We start from the raw sequence: 12238 nt of genomic DNA on the forward strand, positions 1-12238 counted from the left end.
ACCCTGAAGGAGGTACAAAGCCACTAATGATCTACTGACCACCTCTGTCCTTTCCTTCTCTTCCCACTGCACAAACCCCTTTGTGGCATCCTGTGACAAGCTTGTGGTCTTTGGATCAGAAGGCAAAGTATCACAAACCAGCTGATTTCCAGAAAAAGCATGTGAGAAATGAAGACACATCCCAAACTTGTATGTTGCTGGTGCCTGCAGTTCTAAATAACTTGGCAAAAAAATGAAATGGGAGCCATAGGACTGTAAAAGATTGACTGATGAAATATTTCTGCTGGCAACCATCCTGGTGTATTTCCAGCCTGACATTCTTTTTGGTAGGTATGCCTTGGAGATTTCCCCTTACAAATATAGTTAGTTGCTCAACTTCTCAACTTATTCATTCTCTGTTGGGTCCCAGAATAGCATACTGTCTCTCTGAATTGCTGGAGGCTTTCTGCTGCATCTGAGAGGACACTAAATGAACAAAAGTACATACAATGATGTAGGGCCCAAGTCAATAAAATACTCGATCATCACATGTTTTAAATGAGACATTTACTGAGATGCCTTTTAAATTTTTTGTTGTTGTTGTTTACATCAATGTACTTGTGCTTTAGTATTTCAACTGTGGTGTGTGACACCAGTAGCTGAAAGTGCTTTAAATCTGTTTAATTTTTTATACACACACACACACACACACACATATAAGAGGTTTATACATATAATGTCTTTATGCGAAATGTGCTTTGTATGCCTGTAAATAGTGATTGAAAGAAAACTGTGTGATTAAATAGCTTACAGTAGCATTTTTTTGAAGTTTCTAAATAAAACCAACTCTGCTGCATTACTTCAAGTAAATTATTCCTTAAATGCAAGGCTGTCATATTTCTGTATAGTCTAAAATTGGAGACAAGCATTTCTTTAGAATGGTAAGGAAATTAATATTATAAAACACAAGAATGTTATTTTTAGAAACATTCTTACTGGCAATTAAAATGAAAAATAAAGCTTGACCAAACTTAAGCCTGTTTCATCACACTGGTAATTAACTTATGAGGATTTTTTCAGACCTATTATTACAGCACATCTATTTTTAGTTAAGGTGGTGCCCAATTTTGCTGCACCCCTTTTTCAGATAACACAAAATCAGTCTCATGACTTTAGTTATCATCCTTTGTCTTCTGAGATGTGGAAAGCTGCTAAGTCCTGTCAAGTAAATAATTTGCCAACTGTATGTTCACTTTTTAGTTGCCCAAGTTTTCTGCCTCCACCTTTTTAGCTTTTTTTTTTTTTTTTTTCCTGGAATTCCAGCAGAGGTAAGGAGAGAAGATGGAGAATAATATTAAAGATAATCTGGGTTGTGATTTCTTTATTCATTCCTGTGGACTCAGTCCATACATGCCACCTTGATCTAACTTTTGTCCGTGCATATTTTTAGCCAAGACTGCCCTTATCCTGCATATAGCATTATTTTGTGGGCTGCTGAAAATGCACTCATTTTTTTCATAGACTAATCATAACTCTTTGTTTGGATTATATTCAGATTAAAAAAAAAAATCCAAATCTCTGTACTTAGTACTGAAATGTACTTAGCAGTTTATTTCACTGGCAAGTGCTTTAACAAGAGGAGGGGCTGGAAATGAAGTGCAATCATAGCATGCACAGACCAGCCCATCTGCGACTGACAACTTGTGTGAGACCTGGCTTGTGACAGTGCAGATCCTCAGATTGTTGACTGAAAGGAGTTGTTTTCCTGTCATTATCACCTGCGCTGTCACCCTGTTCTCTCCACTACCAATCAGCAAGGTATGAAGTGCACAGAGGACTGCTATGATATTTTTAGAACAGGCCTGGAGCCCAAGTTTGATCCCATATTTTGAATGGTCAGAAGCTTAAGGTCATTGAAAATAGTTTGTCTTCTCTGCTCATGGCATTGGGATTCCAGCACTAGCTAGTTACTTTTCATTTACTACTTCATTTTTGGACTGCGCTTTCCCAGCAGCAATTAGGGTTGAAGTTATTACAAGAGCATTCCCCTCCCAGATTCTTTGCAAGACATAAATATATCTGATTGAAGTTGATTAGAATGGGAGTATTGTCTGAACCTGGATTCTGTGTATTATCTTCCTACTTCCCCATGCTTTTAAAGCAGATTATCAGTTTTGACCTGTGCAAGTTTTTAGCCATTGCACACAGCCTGGTTTGAGGCTCAGAAGAATCTGGCAGGTTTTTTGTGAACAGTTCTCATTCTAGGAAACTAGGGCTTGGGACCAGCCTGGTCCCTTTGTCCTAGAGAGCTGGAGCACCCACATCTTTCTCCTTTAAGCCAGAGATGGGGCAGATGAGGGACATGTGGAAGCAGCAGCTGCAGCTGCCCACATCTGCCTGCTGAGGTCTGACTTTGCTGAGCATTTGCTGTGGCTTCCCTCTCTATTTTTTCCATCCTTTCTGTGGGATCAAGTGCCTAGCAAACTGAACATTTCAAGATTTGGCTAAATCAGCTTGAAGGATGTGTAGAAGCCTTCTTAGGAGTGGTTTGGCCTTAGGATTACCAGCTGGATGCCTGTATTTACAAAAGTCAAGTTTGTGACACATTTTGGCAGTGCCACTGTGCATATTGTACGTAGTACATACTGCCTTTACATAGTGTAAAGGTATTTTCAGTTGCAGCAAGTGGATGGATGCATTAAGATTTTCAAGGGATTTTCAAAGTGGTTTGCTTAGCTAAAGGAAGAGGTTCTATTTACTTGGAATGTGTTGCAATTTTCATTTCAGAGCAATGAAACCTTGCTTTCAATTGTATTTTGATTTTCCTCCCCTCTTTTCCAATCTATATAAATTTGCTACAGAAATTAAGATTGTATTGCTCCTCAGAAGGAATGCCGGTTCTACTGAAGTCAGGCAAAATATTTACAGTTTACTCAATGAAGTCACAGTTTCATCGTTTTAACATTGCCCCAAATTCACCAGCAGTGTAAAATCAGTTCCCAGGCTGGTGAATACTGATTACATTTTGGGTTGCAGATCTATTCCTTATCCAAGTTCAAGAGGATGAAGAAAATTAAATTAGATGAAAACTGGATCTGGGTTTACTGAAACATTTTGATAAAAGCCCAGCAGAAGGTTGCTGCCATCCTGGCCCAGCTAACCGTGAGGATTTGTGTGGTTTCATAACAGCATTATTGACCAGTGTGAGATATGACCTTTTCAGGGCAGCAGTGGTCAATTTGTTACTGCTCTCAGGGGCATGTTTGTGCATCCAGCACTGTTTCTCCATGTGCTTCAATGCTCCCCTGTGAGGGGTGGGGATGCTGGCATAGGAAGGAGATCCAAGCAGGCAGCACGGTGGGAGAAACTGGTGTGTGCCCACAGCCAAGCACATGGTCTGGCATCTCAGGTCCATTCTTTGGCCCACACATTAAAGGAGGCCCTTTTCGTGCTCTATTTTTTCTTGGCCAAGCTTCCACTGGATTGAAGTGACAGTTCTCTGACTTAATTTCAACTTTTTTTAAATTTAAGAAAATGTCTTTTCTTTTTTAAATTTAGAAGAGTAATTGTTCCAATCTACATTGGTATCTATCTGCTAAAGATCTGCTATAAATCTACTATAGATTTATAATCTGCTTGTAATATATCATGTAAAGCCACCTCATCACCTCATCAATCCAAGCCTGTTTTAGAAAGACCCTATTTTTGAAATCTAATTATTTGATATAAAAGGGCAGCTTTGAATAGCAAAATGAAGCAAACACTTTGTGGGTTCTTTTTTTCCTCAAAGGCTTTTTTCCCCAAGTTATTTACAGTGCACTCCATTGTTCTACTCTTCTAAAAGCTTTTCTAGTATCACAGGAAAGTAAACATAGTTTGGATTAAAAAAAAAAAAAGACAGAAATTAAGCCTTTGTTTTTCAGGAGAGGATAATTTCAAATAATAAAATTATTTCTGATAGAGGAATAATTAGTTTAGTTTAGTATATATGACTGTGGAATTTATTATTCCATCAATTCAGCAACACTTAGTAGTTCTTACTAGTGTTGAAGGTACCTGAAGTGGGAACTGGCTGGTGGACTTGGATATACTTACATTAATGATGGGACTCAATGATCTTAGAGATCCTTTTCAAGGAAAACAAGTCTGTAATTCTACTCCCATGATCTCCCTTTTCAGACTCATGAGGTAAGACCTGTCTTGGAGTTCTACAACAAAAGTTGCCTTAAGCTCGACGTACAGAACTGTTAAAGCTTCTTCTCAGAGACATGATCAACACTGATGTAAAGCTCATTTGGAAGTTGCTGCAGTGTTTGAAGCATGCTTAAAATGCATGTCCACCTCTGGCCTGAATTTTTCTAATAAATGGATTTTTCTTAAGGCCTTATTTCTTAAAAGAAAAACAATTTTACTATCTCACTGGACATCTTGCCCTGCGCATTGCAGACAATGCCAAGCCGCCCCTGAGCTTCATCAATAAATTTAGTATCACAGGTCTTTAAGTTTCCAGTTTTCAAAGGTTTTCCAAATGTATTTTATGCATGTGGCATGTCTAGCCAGCCTCAGTTTTTAAGCATTTGTTTTCAAATATTTATAATGGGAGAAGTTACAGTACCCCAAGATATTCTGTAATATGTATATCATCTTACTGCTGTTATTCAGTACAAACCTGTTATATTCCCAAGGATTTTATTAGCCTTTTTGGTCCTGGTGTAATCCTAGGAGCTTGTATTTGGTTGGCTGGCTTCTGCTGTAATTCCAAAACCTTTGCATGGCCATTGGTTTCCACAGTTCAATTCTCCAGGCAGCATGCATGGCCTACATTTCTCATCTTAAACCCAAAATAAATCACTCAAACATATATTACAAGCTAGAGATGGTGTTTCTATTGGTTTTCTAGACATAAGGATTTAGAAATCTGTTGTCCAGGAAGTGACCAAGTGATCTGACCTGCCAGCCTACCCATGATTAGGAGATGCAGTGCAGAACCCTGCATGGAGGCTCAGATTATCTGCTCATTAGGTGTGCAACAAGCTTGAAATGCCTGGAGGATGTTGAACATATTGGCAGCTGCCCCAGGTGATGTGCTCCAGGGCTCCTTTGTGCAGGTGCACCCAGGTGTGTGCCCGGTGGAGCCAGGAGCAGCAGGCACAGCTCTAATGTCTCTCTAAGGAAAGTGGGCATAGGCATGAAGAGCCAGGAAATCTCATATTGCTCATAGCTCCTCTAAACTCATTAATGGCATAAAGGCATAAAAGGGAGAAAGTGCTTTGCTGGTCTGAGCCATTTATTTGTCATTTATCTGATATTACTTGGGCTTGTGTTGTTTATGTGCAATGTACCTCAGTCTTGCCACAAAACACGGAGATTTTAGTTCCAACCTGATAAATGACTTTGTCAACAGAATAAATGAATTTTGATGTTTTCCCTAACCTAAATATTTACTTGCTACATATCTCTATATTAGTATTAGGGTCTTTTTATTACTTTAGTGAAAGTTGAATTTATGAAGCCCTTAAGCATATGCTCAACTTAAGCCTTGTGCTTATAATCAACTATGTGCTGTTGAGGTGTTGTCCTGAATCTAAGACTTAATTTCTAGTAGATTTATTTATGTGAACAAAAAATTGTATTTTAAGAGGAGAAAGAAGTGATGTCATCAGCTAGTTACAAAACCCCTGAGCTACTTTGCATGAGAAAGATGCAAGACTCTTTGTATTCTTATACAAGAGATGATAAGAGAGCCGTACATTTATCTTACATAGCACTTCTTATCCTCTGAACTTTGTAAAGTTTTACTCTCCCATTGTTTGTCACAAAATCCCCTAAAGCTACAGATATGCCTTTCTTTGTCCCAGAAAATTCCTTTGAAGCTTGAATTGAGCTAAACCACTAGAATTGCAGTTTTCTCCTCACTTAAAAAATGCCCGTCACATGGTTTCCCAGCCCTGCAAAGAAAAGCACCATGTATTCCTGCACAGGCAATGCCAAGGCTTGCTGCACAGAGAATTGGCTGGAAACATTCCTGTACTTTGTATTTCTAACCAAAGCACATGGATTAAGCAACCCATTTGAAATCCTCCAGGGACTTGGAATATGGTCCCTTAGTTCCAAGAGGGAGCAGGACCAGACCATTACAGCATCTCCCCTGATTTCTTGCTGCTCCCAAACCATCTGCTTCTCTGTGGTAATAGTCTTTAGCTGTTCGTTAACATGGTTAATCCTCTATCATAAACTGCAGTAATTTATGCTGGATGTTTGGGTTTCATGTGGTACTAATGGTATCTAATGAACTGTGGCTTCAGAAACATCTGTTCTATACAATAGTTAATTTTTTTCTTCTCTCTTTTTTTTTTTTTTTTTTTTTTTTTTTAATCCCAGTGATTGGGTACACAAAAATAGTTAGGAAGTCTTTAGGCTGCAAAGATTAGTACTCTAACCTCCAGTACTGAAATAGGCCAAATTTAATTCTACTCATGCAACCTTAATTTAGCTCCCACTTGTTTATGAATTGTTTGACATTGATGCATGCTATTACTCCTGCTTTTTCACTTGCCAAATGAAAAAGGGACTGAAAAAAGGTTGAATGGGACACCTGTAAGACTGCAATGTCCTCATTTAAGCATATGACTAGAAGCTAGAGAACATCTCTTTTTTTAATGTGTTCAATATTTATGTGATACAATTGAGCATTATGATAAAAAAATCTGTGCAAGTATTCATTTACAAGTAAGAAAACTGCAAAAGTTGAAACTAAATTATTAATATGAATGAAGGCAATGCTCCAGAATAGCATGTGAGAAATGGGATATGCTAAAAACAATCAGTAATATACTGTTTGTGCTTTGAAAGGAAAATAAAAATTTAAAAAAAAAAAGACAAAAGTATTACTTAATTATAATATTGCAGAGTTAATAACACAGTAGAAATCCTAACTCTTTCCAATTTGAAGGCTTCATTTCTTAGTCTTAATGTTGCAGTAATGGGGCTTCCAGATTTAATTTCCTTATATTTATTTGTTTTTAACAACTCAGAGGGAAAATAAGAAAAACACATTGTGAAAATGCTATAATGAGATCACAGTGCTACTAACATGCCTTAAGTTTTCTATAAAGTGGCTGATTGCATTTAGAGTCACCTCAGCAGCACTAAATCATTTCAGCAGTTTACCTTCACTGCTAGCGTCATTAAACTTCTCCAAGTTTAGGAAATGCATTTGAAAAAACAGAAAAAATCCCCTCATGTTCCTGTATGAAAATGTCACCTTATAACATCCATAGCTTTAAAAATACAAACCAGATTTTCTTCAGGCATGAACCCTTTATCCTTCCCCTGTGGGACTCTTAAGGAGCTCTTTAAATTCACCTGATTGCGCAGTAAAAGTCTGGGCTGACTCAGCAAAGTGTTTAACTATGTGCTTAAATTCTATTGCAATCAATAGAATTTGAGCATGTGATTAAATATTATGTTGAAAAGAAATGGATTTACACATGTGTTTTAAACCAAAGCATGAACCAAAGTAGGCTTATACTATGTCAAAGCAAGTTGGAAGAATTCAGGTTGTAAAAACCCTACCTTTGTGGTGACTGATTTCATAAGTAAAATATTTTTATATCGTTTTTATGTATCATCTAAAATGTATGGCATCATGCTGTAGTTATTACGGTCTGTGAATGAGTGAACATAAGACAGTTTATGTGTCTGTCAGTTTAAAATATGTACGTCAGAATTAAGAACAGTTGAAGCTAAATATCTAAGTGTACATTTTCTGCTCTTGAATATAGTTTGCTTTTAGTTTGTTACTGCAGTATTTTAAGTCATTTAGAGCTGTGAACACTATCTTTCAAAATGCAGCTGCATATATAAGAAGTTATAAAAACATATGGGTACCTAATACCAGATCCCACACTCCACAGTTTTCCATGTTCTGACCTGTTTTTAACTTATTCCTCCCGTGTTTCCCTGTAATATGGAACTTGATTATTTTGAGGCGCTGAATCACCAAACAGCGTCATGTTCTGTTTGGCTGAAGGGCATAAGCAATTCCACTTTTTCTATTTACTTCTGTCTATAAAAAGCTTTTTCTGCATTAGAGGAGATTTCTGTTTCTGCCGGTGATGCTTCTTGCACTGTATTAAACTGCTCTGTGCTCTGGAAAGGCCACATATTTCCCACAAAACATTTGAGTATTTTTATTTTCCAGAGAAAATGTTTATGATATCAAATTGTCAGCAATTCATGATGCAATGGTATGTGTTGTGCTTATCTGAAATCTTGCACTGTAACACCCTACCTGTCACTGTGCTGTCAGTGCCCCTGCCCCTGCTCATGGCCCTTTGCAGAGCTGGGTGCAATGCCATCTGCAGGGCTTCACTGCTTCCTCAGTAGGGAGAGAGATGCCAAGGAGAGCAGGGTAGCAAGAAGTGATAGCTACTGACTTGAGGATCCTGCAGGGAAAACCTCAGAGACCCCAGCCAGCTGCTGCGGTCTCTCCCTGTCCAGGGGGCAGGCCTTCACTCTCACCAGGACCAGGTGATTTGGCACATTGAAGAAGAAAAGGTTTGGGATGATGGGAAGACTTGAGCCACAGACTTCCTAGGTGCCATCAAGTAGCCAAACTTCATAGGAGTGCCCCAGTACTTTGTTATTGGGAATTTTTTCTTTGGTAACACAACGGTGAGAAGTATATTAAAAAATACACTGCCCTTAGCTATGATCTGTCATGTAAGCATACAGAAGATTCTTCACCAAAAGGCAGAAGAGGGCCCCAAATACTGGGCAAATTCTTGTGTCTTTAGGAGTAAAATATTATATTGATAGTTGAGAATTCTATGGATTTCTAGAAAGCTCCAACATGGCTTCTGTATTGGCTTCTTGATTTATGGTGAGGAATTACATCCCAGTGGCCACTGTTGCTCCCATGGAGCAGGAACATGGAGCAGACTTATAATTTTGGTATGAGAGTAGTCAAGCTGCTTTATAATATAGATAGCAACAGGCTTTGGTCACCTGTATAAAAGTGCAATAAGGCAGAGTAGGGCTCTGAGAAGTAAAGTACTGTCTGTAACACTGAAATGAAAGTTATCTGTGTGTAGGTATATTAATGATGAAATGAGGTGCAACTTTTGAAACACCAGTATGAAAAACGGGCTTCACATGTGTGAAACTTGTCAAACCACAGAGGAGCATGGTGCTGTTGTCTGATACGCTGTCAAAAGCTGCTCTTCTGAAACCACATCATCTTGGAGAACTGAAAAAGACGCTGTGTAAATTGCCTAATGCTTCTAAAAATAAGTGTGAACTACTCAGCCTCTCTCCAAATTTTAGCAAGTCAACCAAACAGTGCATAGTCCGTAAGCGCGTCTAACACGCCGTGCCACAATCGGTGACTTACTATAAGCATTATGTGAAGCATGCTAAATACGGAAAGGCCGCTTATAGCTGCACGCACAAACCCGGGTCCGCATTGGCATGTGCCCCCGCCTGCTGCTCCCCCCGGCCCGCGGAGCTGCAGAAATCGCCTCTCTCCTTTCTCCTCTCTCCCTCTCTCTCCGGGTCCTGCCGGGCGCTGGCGGCCGCCGGGCTCCCTCCCCTGCCAAAGCCAACGGTGGCGTAGCCAGAGAAACGGGCAGCAAAAATAGAACAACAGGATGGCTGCGCGTGGGCGAGGCAGAAACCACATCGCCAGCAAAACCTCCCTGCGTTATTTTAGGACCGATACGGGCAGAGGCCGTGGCGTTTTGCTCTCTGTGCACAAAACACTCCCCGGGGGAGGGCGAGGAGGGAGAGGGGCGCAAGTCCCGTCCCTGTCCCACTGCTGCCTCCTCCCTGGCGTGTCCCCAGTGGCTCTGGGCAGGGGGAAGGGGTTAATTGAGCCCGAGGCCGGGCGGCGCGCAGAGGACGGGCGGCAGTTTGAAAGACGGAGACTGGACAGCTGTGTTTGCTGTGGTATTTTTAAACGCATTAATGCAGGCTCCAATCACCCGGCCATGCTTGACCTATTTTTGGCTCAGGCCGGCCATTGTTCTATTTCTGCCGCCGCTGGGCCACGAGGGTGTCAATTCAAATGCAAATGAGTTGTCGCTGCTGCTCCCGCCAACTTCGCCCCGCCGCCTGGCCGAGGGACAGCCGGCCGGCAGCGAGAGGGGCGCGGGCACGGCAGCGCGGGGCTGGGCTGCGGTCAGCTCGGTTAAACCCTCCGCGGCTCCCGGTGCCTGGAAAGGTGGCTTATTCCGTTTGATAGTTTGTTAGAGGCAGTTCCCCCCCTCCCCGCCCTGCCAGGAAGCCCAAAGCGCAGAGATATTTCTTCATTTCTTCTTCCACCTGCCGCTGGCTGCCCGAACACAACTGCTCCAAGTCGGCGGCGCTCAGCCCCCCGCACGCTCACGGCTCCCTGCCTGCGGGCGGGGGCTGCCGACGGCGGGTCTGGGCTTCTCCTTCTCCTCATAGATACTTGTGCAAATGCTTAAACACTGCTAATTGCCGAAGCATATTATCTTACGACCCTCGCTGAAGGAGGTAGGACTGCAGAGGGTCGTGCCCGACGCCTATGTGCAAGTGCAGTGATGAGTCTCTTGTGTAGCTGAAGTGCAGACCGGTTGGAATATGCTGCAGACAATTTACGAGAGTGAATCGTGTTTTTCCTCAGATGGGGTTTCTGGACGTGAACAGCTCTTGGCTCAGCAAAGAATGCACAGTATGATCAGCTCAGGTAAGAGACAGCTCCGTGCCTTAGACTTGAGTGGCTGACCGGGGACATACAGCCTGGCATGACAAGTAAACACCCTTCCTTTCAAGAAGTGACTTAATTTTTGTGGGCTTTATCCAAGTTGTTGTTATATAATTCTGGAAGTATTTCAGATTGCAGCTGCTGCTGCTTTTGCGAGGAGTTTGTCTCCTTTGGTGTGCTGCTTTCCAGACGCAGCAACATGCTCGCAACTGGAGTCGAGTTTGGGTTTCCTTGTTTGTTTTGTTGCGGGATTGCAAAATGGGGCTCATGGTAGAGGCTTGTTCACAGGGAGAGGCTTCCCGGACAGACCTTGTCAGGAGGCTGCATTTAGAGCCCCTCATAAGCAATTCTAGTCGTATGTCTGTTGTAAACAGGATTCGCTCTTTCTGTGAGTTTCCTTTTCTCTAGTTTGCATATGAAGGGGGCTTTATACCAATACCTTTCTCTTTGCATTACAGTGCTACTGCAAAATGTCTTTAAACTGCATGGTTATTTTGTTCCTTTAAAAATATTTGTGAACCTGGCAATGTTAGTTTCAGGTAAGAGCTCACTGAGATGTAAATTGGATGTGTTTTTTCATGAAGGTGTTTCAAAGCTGCTCAGAAAGAACATTGCATGTTTCCTCACAGCTACCCCTGTGTTTCTAGTTTCCTTCCTAGCTGTGTTTGAGACCTGCTACTGAGGATAAATTAACTTGGAAGAATCATTGCCATTCAATTTAGACGGGCTAAAAATGTCAACATTTCAGGTTGTCTACCCTTGCCTATTCTCTCCTAAAGTTAATTCCAGTACAGTTTTCATTGGGATGAAACTCTTGTCTGTTAAGGCACAGTGTTTTCTGGTTTATATCTATTTCAACCTAGGTTTCTTACTTTGTTTTTCAGGAAGTGTTAGTTTTATAGAAGATCCATATGTGGAATACAGGATTAATTATTTGCATTTATTTTAATCTTAGTTGTGCCCCCTTTACTTCTTTTTCTTTTTCTTTTTTTCTTTTTCTTTTTTTCTTTTTCTTTTTCTTTTTCTTTTTCTTTTTCTTTTTCTTTTTCTTTTTCTTTTTCTTTTTTCCCAAAACTTGAATGACCTCTGTTTCTAACGATAATTATATGTGTGGACCATACCTCTCTTCACATATTACCTCTTTCAGTACACCTGTTGAGTCTATGTCTGTTTTTTTTAAACTGTTTATTTTCCTGCTTTGTAGAATAAGAGCTAAAAGTTTTGCTAGTGTTCCATTCTTACATACTATTTTAGGTTGTTGATCATCAATTTCAGCTCTTTTGTCAGGGACACAAATCACGTGAAGGCACATTTAAAATTATGAACAGCAAAGCTCTAGCAAAGACTGTGGGTAAGAGCAAAAGCTTTCCTGGAAGTGTTACAGTTCTTCTGTAAAGCCATCTACAGTGTCAACCTCTTGTTCAAGAATTGTTGCTTTGCTTCATTGCATTTCCTCAGTTTTCCTGAACAGCTCAACAGGTGTCCAGTGCTTTTAAATTGGTTAGAGATAAGGCTGACTGTGTCCTCTCC

At 40.7% G+C, this 12238-nt stretch overlaps 1 protein-coding gene across 14 annotated transcripts in view; it reads left to right on the forward strand.

Moving 5' to 3' along the window:
- The window catches only part of HDAC9 (histone deacetylase 9), a 454863-nt gene that overhangs the window by 168710 nt on the left and 273915 nt on the right, over positions 1–12238 (forward strand). For 7 of the 14 annotated variants that reach the window (XM_063152593.1, XM_063152628.1, XM_063152603.1 and 4 more), the window contains exons 1-2: positions 10107–10201; positions 10628–10690. The exons of 1 other annotated variant lie outside the window; for it this stretch is intronic. In XM_063152593.1, the coding sequence (XP_063008663.1) occupies positions 10669–10690 (22 nt within the window). In that variant the 5' untranslated portion in view covers positions 10107–10201; positions 10628–10668. Of the gene's footprint in view, positions 1–10106; positions 10202–10255; positions 10498–10627; positions 10691–12238 lie in introns of those variants that run through there. 6 more of the 14 variants (XM_063152662.1, XM_063152671.1, XM_063152685.1 and 3 more) reach the window with 3 other exon arrangements.

The sequence above is a fragment of the Melospiza melodia genome, chromosome 1 (assembly GCF_035770615.1).
Source record: "Melospiza melodia melodia isolate bMelMel2 chromosome 1, bMelMel2.pri, whole genome shotgun sequence".
Taxonomy (NCBI): domain Eukaryota; kingdom Metazoa; phylum Chordata; class Aves; order Passeriformes; family Passerellidae; genus Melospiza; species Melospiza melodia.